Source organism: Ambystoma mexicanum, chromosome 12, assembly GCF_040938575.1.
Source record: "Ambystoma mexicanum isolate Mex_15411 chromosome 12, UKY_AmexF1_1, whole genome shotgun sequence".
Taxonomy (NCBI): Eukaryota; Metazoa; Chordata; class Amphibia; order Caudata; family Ambystomatidae; genus Ambystoma; species Ambystoma mexicanum.
The window spans coordinates 451,496,424-451,517,733 of record NC_090936.1 but is presented as its reverse complement, the minus strand read 5'-3'; the positions used below and the strand labels follow the sequence as shown (position 1 = coordinate 451,517,733).

The following is a 21,310-nucleotide window of genomic DNA, read 5'->3' as shown; positions in this document are numbered from 1 at the left end:
AGGTTCCGGCGGCGGTTTCGCTTCCTACCATCAAGCGGCCCGCTCGTCGTCGCAAGAGGCCTACAGAGGACGAGGCAAGTCTAGCGGACCCCGCCGTCGACGCCAAGGAGGTCAAGGCGGCAAGGCCGCGTCCAAGCAGGATTGAACCGGCCGTGGGGTCGGGCCCCCACCGAAGCACCCCGGTGGGAGGCCGGCTGGCGGGCTTCGTCAGCGTGTGGGAGTCCATCTCCACCGACCGTTGGGTGCTGGACGCCCTGGCCCGGGGCCACGCGCTCGAGTTTCAAAGAAGGTGCCCGCGCGTCCCCCCCGTGGCCAGGAAAGAACTTCACGTCCCTCAACTTCTCCTGGAGGTAAAGGCGCTGCTAAGAAAGGGCGCCATCGAACTCGTCCCAAAGAGGCTTCGGGGCTCCGGAGTCTACTCGAGATACTTCCTCGTGAAGAAGAAGACGGGAGGATGGCGCCCCATCCTGGACCTGCGACGTCTGAACAAGTTCATCAAGGCGCAGAAGTTCCGGATGGTCACCCTCCAGCACGTCCTGGGTCAGCTGGAGGAAGGAGACTTCCTATCGTCGTTGGATTTGGAGGATGCCTACTTCCACATTCCCATCCTAAAGGGGCACCGCAAATTCCTCAGATTCGTGGTCCAAGGGCGTCATTACCAGTTCAAAGCCCTTCCCTTCGGACTACGGTCGGCACCCAGGGTATTCACCAAGTGCCTTGCACCGGTGGCGGCGCAGCTGCGCCGCGAGGGGATCCACGTCTACCCCTACCTGGACGACTGGCTCATCCGCGCCAAGACGAGGGAGCTCGCCGTGGTCCACACGGCAAGGACCGTCCAACTCCTCACGGACCTGGGATTCTCCGTGAACTACGCCAAATCCCACCTGGTGCCCGCGCAAGTCGCACTGTTTCTGGGAGCGAGGCTCGACAGTGTCCTTCTGGCCTCCCCGTCGGAGGAGAGGACCAGGACCATCTTGGGCAAGGTGCAACGGATGTTGGTGGCCGACGCGGCCAAAGTGAGGTCCATCAAGTCCCTCCTCGGGATGATGTCTTCCTGCATCTACCTCATTCCCATGTGCAGGCTCCGGATGCGCCCGTTGCAAGAATTCCTGGATGCGCGCTGGATCCAGACGACGGGCAGCTTCGAGGAAAGGATCAAGCTCGACGAGAGTTTCCGACGAGCGATACGGTGGTGGGGCACCCGCGCGCATCTGACGGCGGGCATGGACTTCCAGACCCCAGCCCACCAGGAGACTGTGACCACGGATGCCTCCCTGGAAGGGTGGGGAGCGCACACCGAAAATCTGCACGCAAGGGGACTCTGGCTCCCGACGGAGAAGTCCCTACATATCAACGTCCTGGAGCTCCGTGCAGTGTTTTGGGCCCTCAGGTCCTTCCTTCCGTCCCTCAAGGACAAGGTGGTGAGGATCTTCACCGACAACACCACCACCATGTTTTACATCAGGAAACAGGGCGGAACCAGGTCCCCAGCGCTGTCCAAGGAGGCGCAGGACCTGTGGCATTGGGCCGTCGCCCAAGGGATTTTTCTGGTGCCGTTTCATCTGGCAGGGATAAAAAACACCATCGCCGACTCACTCAGCAGGGAGCTGCGCTCGTGCCACGAGTGGGAACTACGGCAGGATCTGGCGGATCGCCTCTTCCGACGGTGGGGCACACCCCAGATCGACCTGTTCGCGACGGCGACGAACACCAAGTGCCGGAGGTTCGCCAGCAGGTTTCCCCAGACGAGGAGCATGGGCGATGCTTTCTCGTTCCCCTGGGAGGGCCTGTTCCTCTACGCATTCCCTCCCTTGCCTCTGCTAATCCGGCTCGTCAACCAGCTCAAGAGGTCACGGTGCAGGATGATCCTCGTCGCACCTGCGTGGCCGAGGCAGATATGGTTCCCGGACCTTCTGGACTTGTCAGCGTCCCCGCCGATCAAGCTGCCGGCGGACGCGGATCTACTCTCCAGGGAAGGAGGCGCCATCCTCCACCACGACCCGAAGTCGCTGAACTTGCAGGCCTGGCTCCTGCAGCGCTAGAGTTTGGAGGATACGACATACCGGCCGATTGCAGAGAGGTTCTTGCAAAGGCCAGGGCGTCCTCGACTCTTAAATGCTACGGACACAAATGGAAGAGGTTCTCTGTCTGGTGCCACGCACAGAAGATTAACCCCCTACGGATTACGGCTCCCCAAGTACTGCCGTACCTGCTGACGCTGGCCAAAGCTGGTCTGGCACATGCGTCCATCAAGATTCATCTTGCTGCGATCTCCCGATACACCAGAACCACGGGCCGGACGTCCTTGTGGTCTCATCGTCTGGTGAAAGAGTTCATGAAGGGACTGTTCAGATCGTTCCCGCCGGTGAAGGCTCCGGCTCCGGCGTGGGAGCTCAACGTGGTGCTGACCAAGCTCATGGGACCTCCGTTCGAGCCTCTGCACTCGGCCCCGTTGAAGTTTCTATCGTGGAAAACAGCTTTTCTGGTGGCCATCACCTCCGCACGACGAGTGGGAGAGATCCAGGCCCTTTCCTGCAAGGCCCCGTGCTTGACTTTCCACGACACGAGGGTAGTGCTCAGGACGCACCCCTCCTTCATGCCCAGGGTACCGTCGGACTTCCATCTCAACGAACCCTTGGTGTTACCTGTGTTCTTCCCGTCGCCTTCGTCGCCGGCTGAGAGGACTTTGCACTCGCTGGATGTAGCTAGAGCGCTTAAGTTCTACGTGGACCGCACGAAGGGTTTTCGGAAGACGTCACAACTCTTTGTGAACTTTGGACCTGTCAATCAGGGGAAGGCTCTCTCGAAGGCTTCCATCTCCAGATGGCTCTCCGGCTGTATCATGTGCTGTCACCGGTTGGCAAACCGACCGCTGCCTGGCCGTCCGAGAGCCCATTCCACCAGAGCGATCGCAGCTACCACGGCGTTCCTATCTGGTGTGCCCCTGCTGGACATATGCAGGGCTGCTACGTGGAGGTCGACGCACACCTTCACGAAATTCTACTGCGTCGACCGGGATTCCAGGGAGGAGTCCAGGGTCGGTCAAGCAGTGCTGCGCAACCTGTTCGCCTGAGGTGAGCCTGGTGAGGAGGTAAGATGCTTAATGTTGAGTTGATGTGATGCTTAATGTTGAGCCTTTGCCACCTCCCGTGGTTGTGCATGTGTGTACTGCTATGTATTCTTTATTCATGAGCATGTGAATCCATGCCAGACCCCATGCTGGAGAAGGAACAAGTTACTTACCTGTAACTGTTGTTCTCCAGCATGGGTCTGGCATGGATTCACATGCGAACCCTCCCGCCTACCCCTCTGCGGCTCTTCACTTGGTCATACTGCCACTTCACGTGCTTCCAAATCTGAAGATGGCTGCCAGAGGCGGTGCTTAGGTAGAGGGCAGTCATTGGCTGTGGTCAGTATGACGCAGAGACCAGTGATTGGTTATTACTACGAAAGACAGATCAGAAACGAAACTGATACTGGTTTTTTCTTTACCGAGGATTCCCAGCCTGACGACGGGGAATATTCATGAGCATGTGAATCCATGCCAGACCCATGCTGGAGAACAACAGTTACAGGTAAGTAACTTGTTCCTTATGGTCCAATGTCAATGATGTGGGCGTACTCATCCTCCCTCAATATTCTTGTGCGCTTTGGAGGTCTAACCCATTTCTGTGTAATCTGCTTCACATATCTATATCACAAGTCTTACACACAATAGGAAATATTTGATTCTTTGTGACTTGCTTCATACACTGGAGTGAAGTCTCACTCTTTGACCACCTCATGGATCTCATGAAAGTAGTCCAGTTTTTTCAGCACATAATTGACTTCATATAGTTTAGTATATTTCTCTTTTCATGCATTATTAACCTTATCCATTTGAGTGGATTCTCACAACTATTCTCTGACTGATATTAGGCTTCCTACATTGTTTACATATCTATCTTGTGATTGTATTTTTCTTAGCATCCAGTGTGAATGGGGTGGAGGATCACAGCCTAGCCAAGCGGTTGAGGGGCACACCAGAGCGAATTGAGCTGGAGAATTACCGTGTCTCTCTGCAGCGGGAGGAAGAGTTGGAGGAGGTACCAGAGGAGACTTTGGCAGAGCATAACCTTAGCAGTGTGTTGGACCAGAGAACTGAGCAGGATGCAGCCAGCAGGTCAGTAAAGATAGAAGTGCGCTGGGTTTGGGAGTTTTTACAGGAAGACAACTTTGCCATGTCTGATCCCCAAACACACCCAATACTGAACAGGGGCTAAAGCTAGATCTACCCAAGCCCAATTTGCCATGTACTGGTATAAACACCCCACTGCTCGAGCCCCCCCATGTTATGTTGGAAAAATTCACCACGACCGATATCAACACTATGACCCTCATCCTCCATCACAGATACGCAACTGACGCCTTGGCTGACCCCCTTGCATCCACCCTGATGGCGTTGCACCGCCTTATCAATCTCACATCCACCCCTCGCCCTTATTACAAATGACTCCCCATATGGAACTTCCCCAGGCTTGAACCTACTCATGACAAACGCCTCTCCCAGTACTGGCATGACCTGGGGTATCGAGCCCTAACAGATTTATTTCTGGATGGGAAGTTTATCACCCCACAGACATTGCAGCCCACCCATACAGGCTCGGCACTGGAAATGCTACAGTACTACAGACTTCGAGCCGCAGTCCGGGGCATGTGGTCAACATTCCCTGATGAACCCCCGGATACCCCTGAGCTGCCCTACATAGCCAATTCCAACAATAGTCGGGGTATAGTCTCCTCCCTATATAAAATCCTACTAACGAAACATCCAGATGGGGTCCCCAAGGTCCGGAGTGCATGGGCCAATGAACTCGGCCTCGATATCTCGGATGATATGTGGAAGATGTGCTCTCATACATGTAATGTCTCTAAATTTTATATACCGCTGCATGCAGTGCAAAATATTGAATAGTGTACTATACCCCCCGCAAACTGACTAGGTTCAACCGAGACCATGTTCATGTATGCCCGAGATGACGCACTGAGGGTGTTGATCACGCTCACATGTTTTGGTCATGCACAGCTCTGCTGGCCTTCTGGAGAGAGATTTATGATGCACTCTCTGAAATTGCGGGTACTGTAATCAACCCGGAACCGATGGCGAATTGGTTTGGTATCTGGCGGGGGGACGGGATTAAGAAAATGTCATTTCTGAATGTGGGGATGTATGGTCGCAAAGAAATGTATTTTGAAAAGTTGGCAATGTCCCTCCCCACCCACCTTTAAGATGTGGCTCTCGGCCCTCAATTGTACACAAACATGCGAAGAGGACTATATTGCCTCCCTACCAGAGCACTCCGCCCTAGAAATGTGTGGTCTGCCTTCTGCAGCTACCTAAACAAAGAGACTGATGAGGACTCAATCCCACCCATATTGCCTCCCCTGTGAACATGGTGTGAACCATTGCTGAAAATACTGGTCCCTCACCTGGTGCGGATAATGCTTGTGACTATTCATGTGCCTCCTCTATTATGTATGAGAATAACCATGCTGGAGTGCTCAAAGCATGTAACTGCTTGAACTCTGCCAATAAAATAAAAGTTTTTAAAAAATGTTATTTTTTTAAAAATGAGAGGGATTAAAGTTACGTAGATCGTGACAGGAGAAAGAGATAGAGGGTGAGGGAGGAGGAGGAGAAGGGGTGTGAGGGAGAAAGAATAGAGTCTGGTCAGAGAGATAGTTAGGGAGTTTGGATACTGAGGAGGCGCTGAAGGAAGCAATGAAGATAAGGTCAAGAGTGGAGCCAGAAGAGTGAGTGAGTGGGTGGGGAAGGAAGGGGGGGGGTAAGAAGGTAGGAGTCCAGTATAGATAGAAGGGTAGAGGCTGAAGTTAGGAGTAAAATGATTTTCTTGGGAGTGAAAATGTAAGTCCATTTCCCAATGGGAGTATTTTAAAAGTGAGTCAAAATATGATTTAACAGGAAAACTGAAATATTTTTGTAATCATTATTCCTTTGCACCCTGTCATTCATGTACATTAAAAGATACAGGTTTACTCCTTCCGATCAGGCAGTAATATTACTTTTTTCACTTGTACTGCATGTACTACTGGTCCAAACATGTACATGGAGTGGATTGTGCGAAGGCAGGGGCACAAGGTGGTACTTGTCAGTTTACTATTATTTGTTGGGAGTATTTGTGCTTCCTATTTTTATTTTTTGAGAGTATTTGCCTATTTTTAGGGAGTAAAAGTGCCCGATACACCCCTTATCTGTAGGGCTGGTACCACCTTTACTGCGTCATTTCACTTGCCTACGTGTTGATTTAAAGCATTAAATGCATTTTAATCTATGACCTGCTTGTTTCATTTTTTAGTGTGTGTTTAAGGCCTAGAATAAATACTGCTCTCCATTGCTTCTGTGATTGGGTTTTGTTTAACCTCCGAGTTCCCCTGTACACTACAACTAGGGTGTCCTCCTAAAAACTGTCCACCAAGCCAGATTCTAGAAATCCATCTCAACAATGACAGTTCAGCATGGTGGCTTACAACCTTTCTCCCTGAGAATTCCTGCTGTGCAACATGCCTGGAGCACTGAAGCTGTAGGGTCTGCGCTTTCAAAATATCAGTCACAGATCCTCATAACATCTCCACCTGGTGCTTGGGGTTGTGATGCAATGTTTATTTTTTTACAGTAGGAACAATGCTCTTTTTTTTTTTTTCAAAATCAAACTTTATTGGCATTTTAATCAAAACAACACAGGTCAGCGATGAAGCGCTCTCATATAACCAACACAATTCCTCCTACCACCGCCACCTCTTGTGCAGCGAAGTTTAATTGCCTCCACAGAGTTCGTACAGAGGATGCTACACGTTTTTCAACGCTTGTCCGTTACTCGGGAGAGTCTCCCCTAAAGTAACATTGTTTCCTCCTTGTCCAGAGGGGCAGTCATATGTAAGCAAGCATTCTTCCTAGTAGGCACCCCGACCCCTCTCGTAGGTTTCCGCCCCCTTCCTTACCCCCCCTCGGCCGGTCCGTCCATACTTTTCAAAGAAAGGCAACCATAAGCCTTCAATGTCAGCTCTGGACTCATCTAAGAGATGAGTGAGGTATTCCATATCATATATGGCGCAAATCTTTCGTGGGCTTTTGCACAATTGGGCCAGTCAGCATCTAGCCGCGACCATGATCTGAAACATGTGCCACTGTTCCGTCTCCGATTCGTCCTCTCCGTGCGTACCCCAAATAAGAGAAGCCATGGTGAGAGATCCCTCTGGATCCCGTCCACCCCTTTCATCCAAGACCGGACCTCCCGCCAGTATGCCTGCACCCTAGCATAGCCCCACCACATATGAATGTAGTCCCCTTTTCCAGCATTGCAGGTCTTATCCCTCTCTCATTCTGGCAATCCTCATTGGGGGGGGTATTGCCATCTGTGTAATAGCTTTAGAGCCTGATGTCTGTATTGGAGCGAGGCCGTGGATCGATTAGCCCTTCTGCACATTTGCACCCATAGGGTGTCTCCAATGTCCCCGCCCAAGTCCTGTCCCCATTTGATTCTCGATGGGAGGGGGGTCTCTTGTGTTCACCAGGAGGATCTCCCTATACAGCCCAGCTATCAACCCTAGGGAACTCCCTCCTTAAATTCACCCGCCCCATCAGCCCTTCAGTAGAACCCCCTTCAATTGCAGAAAACGGAAGGGCAACAATTTACGTAGGCCTAGAGCTTCCTCCAACTTGCTCAAGGAGATGAAGTGTCCCCATCCCACATCTCTCCTGCTCTACTTAATCTGGCCTCATACCAGGGCCAATGGCTCCGCGATACCATCCCTTAGTGGGGGAGCCCAAATACAACTCAACAGCGAAGGCCACGATGTAAGCCATCTGTTCCCCCCCGCGCCCCCCCATATCTCCATATGGACCACAGGACTTCCAAGACTGAGTGATACAACACTCTCTTCGGGATGTGGCCTCTAGAGACCCACAACCATTCATCCAGTGTGACCAGGGCTGGCACCACATTGTCCATGGTAACCCATTGCTTCTCGGTTTGTGGATACAAGTGATCCACTAGGACCCAGAGCTGGGCCGTCTCATAGTACTTAATCAGGTCAGTGTTAGGGAGAATTCTCTTATAAGGCTAATTTCCCAAACTCAGTGATTTCCCCTCCCCCCCCCCCCCCACCAGCAGCTTTGCTGGATTTTTGGGTATTTTTTTTTTCTCCTGCTAAGAGTGAGACTCTTTTCCTGCCACTCTTAGGCATGATTTCAGTGTATTTGACTCTTTGTGTGCTTATGGGCTATGGGGTTTTCTTTCTACTCATCTATTTTTTGTGTGTGTTACACAACACCCTCAGTGCAGTAACACAGGGGTGTCTCAGTGACCCCCAAACATAGACTCCATACCCTGGGACTGACTACAGTCTCCCAGGGCATGTAAAGTCACCATTGACGTAACTAGTCCTAAATTGTGAACAGAACCAGTACAAACCATCATATTGTGGAAGTACTGGAAGGGGTTAATTATATTGCCCCTGGGTCTGTTTCCAGTCCCCCCTTGTTGAGTTTCTGGCTGGTGGCAGTGGCTACCACGCAAAATATTCCACCGGAATATTCTCTATGGGATTTTCCCATTGATTTTAAACTCACCACTTTTTGGTGCAATGTTGAAGATACCGCCGGTTTATTTATTTAATATTAAATCCCCGGTTGGGTCTTTTTGCCAGAACTCATTTCTAAAATGGCGTTTGTGTCTGTCTCTGTAACTCTGACCAAGGTCGAGCCCTTTGTTCCACTATTTTGGCGGGATTCTCCACAGAAGCCCTCCAAATGGTGCCACTCTGTCTGGGTTCCACAGGAGGGGTGGAGGGGGGAATTGGCACCCTGGACTGCATTGCCTTGGCAACCCAAGTCGCACTCTACTCTGATTGGCCCAGTGGTGAGCCACCCAGCTCACCACTTAGCATGTGTGATTAACAGCTAGGCTGATGAATGGGGTTTTTTCTGCATAAAAGCAGGGCCTTTGGGACTGGAACTTCAGAAGTCGCCACAGGACCTAAGAATCCGAAGAGGGAAGAAGCTGAGCCATCTGCAACGACGACACCACCGGTGGGGCCCTGCTGCAACAACCTCACCACTTTCCCGACGACAAGAGAAGATCTTCTGCTGGACAAGTCTTCTTCCTCTGAGCTGGTGGGACCAACCAGATCGCCCTTTTCGCCTTCCAAAGACGTCTATTGGTCGAATCGCCCATGTCAAGCACCCAGGCGGCCGGCTAACCAAGCTTCACCACTTTGACCGCGAATAAAAGGAACGCTTCTTTTATTGACGAACTCTGCGGCTGGTTTCATCCCTGTGCAGTGCAACGACTCCACGTTTCGAAACAACGAACTGCAACCACTGCCAGGAACAACTGCCACCGCTGGAGCTTCCACTCTGTTTAAGGTACTGTGTCCTGCCTGGCATCCCTTTCTTCGGTTTGCCCAAGGTGACCCTTAAATCCTTGGCTTGCCAACTGGGTTGGCCCCAGACCTTCTAACTTTACCTTCTTGAATTGCCCCAACCTCTTTTGAACATTCTGCAAATACTTTTATTGCATTTTAAACCGTGTGATCCTGGGCACATTTCGCTTTGCACCCTTTAAAGTGGACCTGGCCTATGAACTTTGCCTCTACAGTATATACTGCCTTTATTCCCTTGCTGAGAACTCCTAAAAGTGTTGGGACCTGTTTTATTTCTATGCTCTGCCTTTTTCTCTCCCTTTAACTGAACTATTGGAGTGCCATCAGGTTATGCGCTCACATCTGTTTAACAAATCGTGGTGTTTTAATTCTGACTTGTCTAATAGTTATTAAGGGAGGTGTGTATTTACCTGACTGTGTTTTAACTTGCTTTTTATTTAGAGTGCTAGTATATTGTCTAAAGTGTGTTTTAAATAAATAATTATATACTTTTTATACAAAGCTCTGGTCAGTGTTTGTTTGCTCTACTGTGTTTTTAGCCCTATTGTGTATACTCTATATACTGCCCTACTCTTCTTGAGAGAAGTCTGACTGCTCAGCCACAGCTACCAGGTAAATTTGGGTGGTGCATACTGCTACCAATTGGGTTTAGTGCTTACTCCTGTAGTCTTAATCTTTTTGCAGTGTTCCCTAAGGGAACTGCACAGGATTCTGCCTAACAGTCGGGGAAACCCCACTTCCCCCTCCTTTGGCAGAGTCAATGTCCTATAGACAACCCTATGCCTGGCCCCTGCCCAAACAAATCTGAAGTCACCTTGGCGAAAAAGGAAGTAGGTATTAATAAGGGTAACATTTGAAACAAAAACAAGAATTTGGGAAGTACCACCATCTTTATACAATTGAGGTGCGCCATCCAGGACAGACCCGAGCACGACCACCTCTCCATATCACATTTTATGGCGGCCCAGAGAGGGAGAACGATTCTAGGGACGAGGTTCTCGAAACACTTTGTCACTTGGACACCGAGGTAACGGAAGATGTCCTCCTGTATCTTAAATGGGAGCCCGCTATATATTCAATTTTCCTCTCCGACGTCTTCCCCACCACATACGCTACAGACTTTCTCAGTTTAATTTTAATCCCCGATAGCCTCCCATACCTCTCTAGACTTTCCAACAAGAAGGGAACTGAATGAAACGGTCTAGTGATGCAGAGCATCGTCCGCAAAAAAAGGCTCATCTTGTAGATCAACCCCCCCCCTCCCGACCTTGTTGCCTCTTATTCCCCACATTATACCTGACCGCCACCGCCCATGGTTCTATAACCAATGCATATGTCAGCGGGGAAAGTGGACACCCTTGGTGCGTACCTTGTTGTAATGGGAAGGCCTGTAATTCAGTCCCGTTTACCACCACCTTGGCAGACGGCCTTGAGTACAGGGCCGTCATCCAACCCATCCATCTTGGGCGCTTCCCTATGGACGCGAAGACCTCCCCCATAAAGGACCAGCTCACTTGGTTGAATCTCTTCACAGTGTCTAGGGCCAGTAGAAGCACCCCCTCCTCCTTTGCTGCCTGCAAATCCAGAACATGAAGCGTCATATGCATGTTGTCGGCACCCTGCCTATGTAACACAAAACCTGCTTGGTTAGGGTCGTTCAGTCTGGGGAAGCATGACTCCAGACGCGACGCAAGGATTCTGGCAAAAACCGTAGCGTCAACATTGAGAAGGGAAATGGGCCTATACGGAGCACAGTTGGCTAGGTCCTTCCCCGGCTTTGGGATAACTGTTGTTGGGGCCTGAAGGATATCTGGGGGTATTGTATCATCTTGCAATATAGAGTTAAACAGTTTAGCCAGGGGTGTTGCCAGTTGGGTTTGGTATTGCTTGTAAAAGTCAGCCGTAAAGCCGCCATCCCCCGGGGCCTTCGCTGTCTTCAGTCTGTGGATAGCCCCCAATACCTCCTCCCGAGTAATCTCGCCGGTTACCAGTCAATTGGTCGAAAACATTTGGTCGACAGGACAACTGGTCGACACCATTTGGTCGAATGCCAAATGGTTGAATTTTTTTTATTTATTTTTTTTTACCCCTTTTTTTTTTTTTTGGGTGAGGGTCCCCCCCCACCCCCATTTTTTTTTTTTCCCCACACGAAAACCCACAAAACACATATATTAAAAAAAAAAAAAAATTCGACCATTTGGCATTCGACCAAATGGTGTCGACCAAATTGCAGTCGACCAGTTTGCTGTCGACCAATTGACTGGACACCATCTCGCCATCTAGGGCCTCACTCTCCGCCCTCGTGAGCTTCGAGAGGTTCAACTCTGCCAAGTATTGCTGCGCTTCCTCTGGTGACTGCTCCACCGGACTGGCATATAGATCCCTGTATAAACTCGCGAAACAGGTTGGAATGTCCCCATCCCCTTCACCACCCACCCCTGGGAGTCCCGTACTCCTTCAGTCTTCCTTTCCGCTTTACAACCCCTCACCCTGTTCGCCAGAAGAGTCCCCACAGTGTCCCCCTTTCATAATATCTGTCGGTTGAATCATCTTTTTTACAACCATATGGAGTTCCTGTCTGTTGTCCCTCATTTACCCCAGGAACCTATTCCTGTCCACATCCCATTGGGTCAGTTGAGACCGTAGCCTTTTCAGTTTTTCTTGGAGCCCATTCTCAATCAACCCCCTTTCCCTCTTCTTGCGAGACCCCTCAGCAATCAGTAGCCCCCTAAAAGTAGCCTTGGACACCTCTGAGACTACTGTCATGCCAGTCTCCCCGCTATCATTGGTTTAGAAATAAGCCTGTATCTCCGTCCCCAGGAAACCCTTGAACACTTGGTCCCTCGACTGTGTTGTTGCACTGCCATCTGAAACTTCGGGGGCAGGGAGTGGCCAGTTTGCCACCACCAACTTCATCTGACCATGTGATCACCTCAACCCCTGGGAGTTCCCGCCTCACCTTCCTGTTCCATCGGGATCAAAAGGAAGTCAATACTCGTGTAAGTCTGATGTGGGGTGGTGGGGTACGTGTAGCGTCCCAGACCCGGCCACTGCTTCTGCCAGATGTCTACCCAAAAGTGAGTGGTCCTGCAGAAGTTCCCAAAAGGCTAAGTTATCCTTGTTTGCCACTTTAGTGCCCGTCCCCTTCGCTGACCACCAGTCTAACATGGGGTCCAACACTAGATTAAAATCCCCTACCCCGCCCCCAAGAGTGTTGCGCCTTCCACTCAGCCATCCATCATTTGAAAGATCTGATGCAGGAACCCCACCTGCCCCACATTAGGTGCATATAGAGTAGCAAGCGTAACCTGTGTCCCCTCACAAGTACCTGTTACACAGAGGAATCTTCCACCAAATCCCCTTTTAACCTGGATTGCCGTCAGTCGGAAGGACTTGCTGAGTAGGAAACCCACTCCTTCCTTTTTGGAGCTCCTGTGGGAGGCCCAGAAGTTCCTACCTACCTCTCTACTCTCTATCGGTGACTCCGCCCCCGCCTGTAGTGGGTCTCCTGCAAGAAGAGGACCGCAGGTTTTTGTTTCCGGAACATGTTACTAGTTAAAGATCTCGTGTTCTGGGAGTTCGTTCCCTTCACGTTTAGCGTACCTACTGCCACTCAACCATACCCCCTCTTCACCCTGTGTTGGTTGGCCCTCATATTTCCTGTTCGGTACCTGACCCCTGTTGCACATGCCTTTCGCTGCGTAAGCTATCTAAGACTAGAACCTGGACTGCCCCTTCTCCCACCCCTAAACCCCCCCTCTGCTCCCTCCCCACTCCAAACTGAGACATTCGATCCCGTGCCCCAATGATGTTGAGCATGCCTGTCGAAATGCCAGAGGTACGGCCCTGCCTTGGACAACTTATTCAGTGGACCTGCTGTCCCCTCTGCCCCCTTACAACGACCCAGGGAGGGAGTACCCACCCCCCACCCCTGACTTCAGCTTCAGAAATAAACCAACTCCCCCAACCCTCCCACCTCTTACTGTGTGCCTCTACCCTGCGCCTCCACCCCCATCTCACCAGTACACTTCCCAGATTCAACGCAATGGACCATCCGATTAGCAGCAACCATTTACCTCCCCACCACCCCCATTGATGCGCCCGAAGGGCCATCCAGATACTAACCAACAGGCCAGTGAAGCCAGCTTTGGAAATTAAACCCTCTCTCAGGCATCGTCCAATTGCGATGGAGGGGTATTAAGCTTTTGAAACTTCCGGACTCCTTTGGCCCTGTGCTTTCAGCACACCGATTCTGGCCCCCGAGGGCCTCGTTGCGAGGTGGAGCCCTCCCGTCGGATCACCAGGTCCTCCGTGACCCTCTGTATCTCATCCTCCGCCACCAGATGATGCCTCTCACCTTCCCATTTAAACACAAGAGCAAAGGGGTAGCTCCAGCGGTACCTCACCCCCTTTTCCTGTAGCCATCTAGTGAGAGCCCAGCACTTCTTCCGTCGCTGTAACTTGTGGGCTGAGATGACGGGCCCCTGGGGGACCCTTGAGCATGGAAACAAGGCTCAATCGCCACACACGAACTGATACGCCAGACACGAGGTTCAATTCCCAAAATCTAGGGTTTATTGCAAAGCAAATAGTCTGTTGGCCGACCGGATCTCACGTCCCGCAACGTGTGTTCTGATGCTTGTTAATCTGCTTAGAATCACATGCTGTGCATATGGTCCGACATCCAGTGGTAACCGCGGAGTATTGCATCTTGTCTTTCGGGGACAGAAAGGGGACGTCGGCATAGGCGTGTCTGAAACACTATCCCTATCGTGACATGTGTAGTACCCAAAATCCCTCACGTGCCGAGGTCCCTCAGATTGTTTTTTTCCGCCGAGATAACTGGTCGCCCTATAGCGGAGCTCTTCATGAGACATTGTTTATCTTACCGAATTGTCGGTTTAATCCCCGTTAAGTCGCTTTGCCCATCAACAACATCTTCGACGACTACGGGGGAATCGTCTACGGCTGTGGGTTCCGGCGCCTAAGATCCGGCGTTCGGACTTCCACGTGGTCGGGCCTTCTGGCCGGCCAACACATTAGGGAGAGTGGGCTCGGGGTTTGCCATACTGCTATGTTGTCTTTCCTCTTTTCCACTGCTTTCCTTTTTGGTCTGGTCACCCTTCCCTTCTGCTATGGAAAGGACTCCATTTAGATTCTGCCCTGTGTGTAGGGTCAGATATCCGTGGAAAGACGAGCACACGTCGTGTAACGCTCGTCTCCCCCTAGAGCACGACGAGAAGCAGTGTTCGGCGTGTAAACTCCTTAAACCTAAAACCCTTAAGGAGCGCCGGTTGAAGTGGTGGGCCGCGCACGGAATGTCATGCGTGGAGCCTCCCTCCGCTGCCACGACACCAGCCGAAAGTGACGGGGGTACATCGGATGACCAAACGTCCAACGCGGACGTTATTGACCTTGAGGCGGACTATTCTAGATCCGCCACGCCCGTCCCCGACCCTTCCAGACTCGACTCTGGTCTTGCTACAGGGACCACACCCGGTGACAGGGGCGTACAATCGCACCGCACAAAGCACACAACCCAAGCGCCTTCCTCGACGACTTCGTCGAAGAAGGCGAAAGCGCCATCGGATCAATCTGATCCGAAGCCTTCCCCGCATCCGCAGCAGCGCATGACTGAGCATAACAAACATAACAAGGACGCTACTCCCCAAACTACACACGCTGAAGTTTCTGAACAAGAAACTTCGACGGGTTCCAAGGTTTCCAAGGCCCGTACAGGCCCGAAAACTGCGAGTAGGCCTCTACCCGAGAAGCCATCCGCTGGCCCTTCTAGAGCCGCGGAAGACATTTTCACTGCCGACACATCATCCGAGGCGTTGTCTCCCGAAGATTCAGTGACTATCCATAAGAGCATCAATAGGATTGCTACGGCGGTGGGCCTAGTACCGGTTCCGCCCACAGTTATGGGCCAATCCGCCGAAAAGTTTTCCACGGATTTGGAAGACGATCCCGAAGACTCTTACGAAGAAAGCCAGGTACCCCTCTCAAGCACCCTGAGGAGATCCTCTCAACGCCTTAGGGCGGAGAACCCGGTTCCTACTCAGCTAGGTCCATTTGGGTCATCCAAGTGGACCACGGAGCAATTCGAGGGGTGTATGGATCGGCTGGAGCAGTTTTTCAGGGTTTCTGATCAACCTCCGCCGAATAGAGCTCGGGTAGACCCTAACCCTCAAACACAAGATGCCCAACACCTAGATGTCCAACACCAAGTTGACTATCAAGAAGATGTCCAGATGGACACGTATAGAGACATCTATACAGAAGAAGAGGAGGCTTCTTTTCTGGACAACTATGGGGAAGATCAAGGGGCAACGGACAACTGGGAGGACACCCAGCAGGATGATCGCAATTCTGATATCGTTTGCCTCGACTCTCCCCCATCCACCCCGATTCGACAAGCTTCTCCGGTGGATGATCAAATGGCTTTCAACAACATGTTGAAAAAAGCAGCGGAAGATTCCGCAGAGGACATTATTAATGAAAAGCCTCCGGCAAGCCAGTCTATCCCTCTCTTGAACTCTGTAAAGAGACGGCTGGCCCCTTCCTTACTCACACCGGCTCAGACTAGGGCTGTGAACCCAAGGGTCGAAAAACTTTTCCGGCCCTCCCCCACCGACCCGCTTTATATCAAAGGACACGCAATCCCAGACTCGCTAGTGGTGACCAACACTCGCAAGAGAGCAGGGGTTCCCCTTGCCACAGGAGAGTCACCCCCGGACAAGGAGTCCAAAAGGTTGTATGCCTTAGGCAAACGAGTTACATCGGCAGCGGCTTATTCCGTCGGGATTGCCAATAACACGACGTTACTGGCAAGCTACGTTGACGCCCAATGGAACCTACTCCTGGAAGGCCTTCAGGAGGTTCCGGAAACCAACCAGAGCCAAGCTTCTCGCCATTGTCTCGGAGGGCAAACTTGCCAATCAGAATGTTGTAAAGAATACCCTGGACACCCCAGAGACAGCAGGCAGGTCTCTCGCACAGGGTACTCTCCTAAAGAGACACGCGTGGCTGCGCACGTCGGGCTTCAGGCCTGAGACCCAGGCATCCATTATCAACAAACCCATCCATGCGTTGGAGACAGCCGAGAAGGAGCACGAGACTATTAAGTCGCTGCACCAGATTTCCCAAAAACCCTCTTCACAGAGGGGCAGTAATTCTCAGCGGTCCTTTCGAGGACAAGCCCACGCCGCTCAGAATAATTTCGGCACGGGCAACTTCAACTCAAGTCAACCTGCTGCAAGCCCCACTTACTACCCCCCCAGAGGGGTCAGAAGTGCGGAAAGAATAGAGGCAGAGGCTCCGATTGCAGAGGAGCGTCAACTTCGGGTCAGAAATGACCACCAAGTCCAGGCCCCCTCCCATGTCTCCCCGGTCGGGGGGCGATTAACATCTTTCCTCAAGGCATGGGAGGGGATAACTTCAGACCAGTGGGTCTTAAAGACGGTCGCCCACGGTTACTGCGTGGAATTCGCCCGACCTCCACAGTTCAGACCGCCGAAACATCGGCAGATCCTGATCCAAGAGGTGGAAGCGCTGCTGGGAAAGGACGCCATAGAAGCCGTCCCGATTCTTCAGGTAAACAAGGGTATCTATTCAGTGTACGTACTTGTACCCAAAAAGGATCTCACCATGCGTCCTGTTCTAGGCCTGCGCCCAGCGAACAAGTTCATAAAGCCCGAGAAGTTTTGCATGGTAACACTGCAAGAGGTGATCCCATTGCTAAAACAGGGGGACTTCATGACAACATTGGAAATGAAAGATGCATACTTTCATATTTCAATGCTGCCAGCACACAGAACATTCCTAAGGTTCGTGATTCAGGACAAAGACTACCAGTTCAAGGTACTCCCCTTTGGCATAGCCTCGGCGCCAAGGTTTTTTTTTACCAAGGCAGTGGCAGCGGCACACCTGCGCAGACTTTTAGTTCCAGTTTACCCTTACCTTGACCATTGGCTCATCACTGGGCACTCGTTCGACGTTTGTTTTTCGAACACCCAAAAGACAGTAGACCTACTGTTCAGCCTGGGATTTTCTATCAACGAAAAGAAATCCAGCTTAGTCCCCAGCCAAGTAAAACAGTTCCTGGGGGCTCTTATTCGTACGGAAGACGGTCTAGTCTTCCCTTCCAGCGAGAGGGTTCAGAACATGCTCTCTCAGGTTCCTCAGTATGTAGCCAGTCGAGAGGTGACGGTACGCAAAGCTATGCGTTTGCTAGGGATGATGGCGTCATGCATATACTTGGTTCCCCACGCGCGGCTGCGCATGCGTCCTATGCAAGAGTGGCTCAACAGCCAGTGGTGTCAGGCCAGCGGACAATGGGAAGATCTGTAAGTTGTCTCGCCAGCCCTCATTATCTCTCTGCAGTGGTGGTCGAGAGAGAACCTCTTGAAGGGGAAAACCTTCACCATCCCTGCAGTGGAAGCCACTAACACGACAGATGCATCTCTCACGGGGTGGGGGGCTCACCTGCTTCAACAGACAGCGCACGGAGTGTGGTCCCCTCAGGTAGCGTCCAACCATATAAATTTACTGGAGCTACTAGCAGTGGTCAAAGCATTGAAAGCCTTTCAGGAGCAACTGCAAGGGAAGACAGTGCTGGTCCTAACCGACAGCACAACAGCAATGTATTACCTGAACAAACAGGGGGGCACTCACTCTCCAGGGCTATCCAAGCTGTCCCAAAACATCTGGATATGGGCTCTCAAACACAAGATGTTCCCGATATCCCAACATGTTCCAGGGGAACTCAATCTGCTGGCAGACGTACTCGGCAGAGATTTTCCTCTGCCAGAAGAGTACGAATGGCGACTGCACAAAGACATTGTACCCAACGTCTTCACAGAATGGGGGTTTCCAGAGATCGACCTGTTCGCTACTCAGGAGAACGCCCAATGCCAAGATTACGCCTCTAGGTACCCCCAGAACCGATCCAAGGGGAACGGTCTCTGGATAACTTGGTCGTGAAAATTTGTCTACGCTTTTCCCCCCCGACTGCCCTTCTGAACAAGATAGTACACAAGATGCACCAGGAACCAGTCACCATGATTCTGGTGGCTCCCATGTGGGCCCGTCAACCATGGTTCGCGCACCTGATGGAAATGTCCCTCTCCCCACCAGTCAAGCTGCCCTGCCCGTACAACGTGTTGTCTCAGGACAGGGGGGGGACTCTGCACCCATGCCCACAAACTCTGAACTTAGCAGCCTGGCTCCTGAGGTCATAGAGTTTGGACATCTGCAACTCCCTCAAAGATGCATGGACATACTGAGGGAGGCAAGAAAGCCTAACACACGTTATTGCTATGCCAGCAAATGGAAACGTTTTGTCATCTGGTGCAGTTCCAAAGGCGTCAATCCCACCGATTGCTCGCCTTCACACATTGTGTTATATCTAACCCATCTGTTGGACTCTGGGTTAGTCTTCAATTCCTTAAAGGTTCACCTAGCGGCGTTGTCAGCCTATACCACGTCACAGCAGAAGGTGTCGTGGTGGAAAATACCTGTGATTAAAGTCTTTATGGAAGGGGTTAGAAGAATTTATCCCCCCATCACTCACCCAGCCCCTGGGTGGGACCTAAATGTGGTTTTAACTAGGCTCATGGGACCCCCTTTTGAGCCTATGCATAAAGCTAGTCTGAAAGACCTGACCTACAAGACAGACTTTCTGGTAGCTATCACTTCTATCAGAAGAGTTAGCGAACTACAGGCCCTCTCGGTTTTGGACCCCTTTGTTACAGGCCACAAAGATGAGGTAGTTCTGCGCACTCATCCCAGATTTGCACCGAAATTTATTTCGAAATTCCATGTGAACCAGTCAATCGAACTACCCACATTCTTCCAGAGACCTACTAACATGGCCGAAAGAAGCCTTCACACACTAGATATGCGCAGGGCAGTCATGTTCTACATGGATAGAACTAAACCACTGAGGAAAACTAAACAATTCTTAGTTTCAGTGGCAGCTAGTAGAGAAGGGGACCCTGTCTCTAAATCAGCAATATCAAGGTGGATTGTCAAATGCATCACACTATGTTACACTCTTGCAAAGAGAGAACTGCCCTTCAAGCCTAGAGCACATTCTACTCGAGGCACTGTGGCATCCATAGCATTCATTGCAAATGTTCCCCTAGAGTCCATTTGCAAAGCGGCAACCTGGAGTTCTGTACACACCTTTACAAAACACTATTGCCTAGACACTCATTCTAGGTCTGATTCTCAGATGGGACAAGCAGTACTAAGACATCTTTTTTCTACTGTTCCTTCTCAAAACCCACCTCCAACTCCGGGTACTGCTCGCTAGTCTATGCACAAAATGTGATTCTAAGCAGATTAACAAGTATCAGAAGACATGCATTACTTACCGTAAAAGCATTTCTGATGATTGTATCTGCTTAGATTCATATGCGCCCTCCCTGCCTCCCTGCTCGGGGTGGAAGGAACATAGACTTCTTACTACTTTCTCTCTTCATGTACTCACTCACTATAGCCTTGGGCTCCCTCATGGCATAAAAAATACAATTGGAGGGACCTTGGTGCGTGAGGGATTTTGGTTACTACACACGTCACGATAGGGATAGTGTTTCAGACACGCCTATGCCGACGTCCCCTTTTGGTCCCCGAAAGACAAGATGCAATACTCTGCGGTTACCACTGGATGTCAGACCATATGCACAGCATGTGAATCTAAGCAGATACAATCATCAGAAATGCTTTTACGGTAAGTAATGCATGTCTTACCCAGACCTCGTGGGACGCAAGAGAGCGAGCATTTTACATCAGTTACATATATACAAAAAGACCATCATACTATCAGTAGTAACACATCAAAACCGCCCCTAATGTATCTTCCTTTAGCAAAGGTTAGATGATTGACAATTATGACGAATATGACACCCTTAAAGACATGTATTCAGCAACAGTTGCAATCTGTGACAGTGCAGACACGATTCTTTGTTACCAAGAACATAGTGCTCTTGTTCTGCAAACAAGCTGTGTTCGTAGGAGGGACACATGCCAAGCCTCACTATCTCTGGGATTCTATTTGCGAGCGAGAGGTCGGCTCGATCTAAAGGGGCCCAAGAAAGGAGGGCCGTGAAAGAGAGTATAAATCAAGCCATTAACTGTCTATTTCTACAGTTTCTGCCATTTCAGCGAGACTAGCTGGCACCTGCCTGGTGATTAAATGCCTTTCTGCTTACTTCCAAGGACTTGAGATGGAGGGAGAGCAGTGTGTTGCTGCGGAGGCTGTCTGAGCTAGTCTCTTGGCATGTAACTTGTGGCCTTGCTCTGTGCATGAGCAGAACAAAATAGAGTTCACTTTTAGCACAGCATTTAAACAGAAAAGCAATAAAAAGAATAATTGCAAAATGGTGAATTCTATTGTTACAACATTGACTCTCTAAGGTTATGCTGGCGATTCTGTACTGATAATACTGGAAATGTGATGCAGTTGGTTTTCGGCCAACATAATATACCGTCTATGCTATGGTAGGGTATTTTCTAGACTAACAAACCCTCCTCTTGGTCGTAAGCCAAACGCATCAACCATACATTGCGTCCTCCTCAGACCATGTATCCGATTCTGAACTTCGCATACTGCTGTAATCATCATCATCATCATCAATATTAATAGACATGAATTCTTTCACAGTCTGCATTTCGTGATTGTATTCATTTGGGGAGTCCTTTTCTGTGTCACCATGTGTATGCATTCATCACTTACTTCAGTGCAAATTATTGGTAGACAGTGTATGCAAGAACAACATGTTAGGAAGATACCGAAAACTGCTGCTAAAATTGCAACTAATTTCCATCCCCATGAGCGTAATAATTCCCAGAACCAGGAGCTTAT

General features: G+C 50.7%; 1 protein-coding gene across 19 annotated transcripts in view; it reads left to right on the top strand.

The window, feature by feature from the left end:
- MICAL3 (microtubule associated monooxygenase, calponin and LIM domain containing 3) overlaps positions 1-21,310 on the top strand; it is a 2,299,897-nt gene that overhangs the window by 1,542,844 nt on the left and 735,743 nt on the right. For all 19 annotated transcript variants that reach the window (XM_069628665.1, XM_069628668.1, XM_069628663.1 and 16 more), the window contains one exon: positions 3,967-4,162. In XM_069628665.1, coding sequence (XP_069484766.1) covers positions 3,967-4,162 — 196 coding nt within the window. The remainder of the gene's footprint in view (positions 1-3,966; positions 4,163-21,310) is intronic.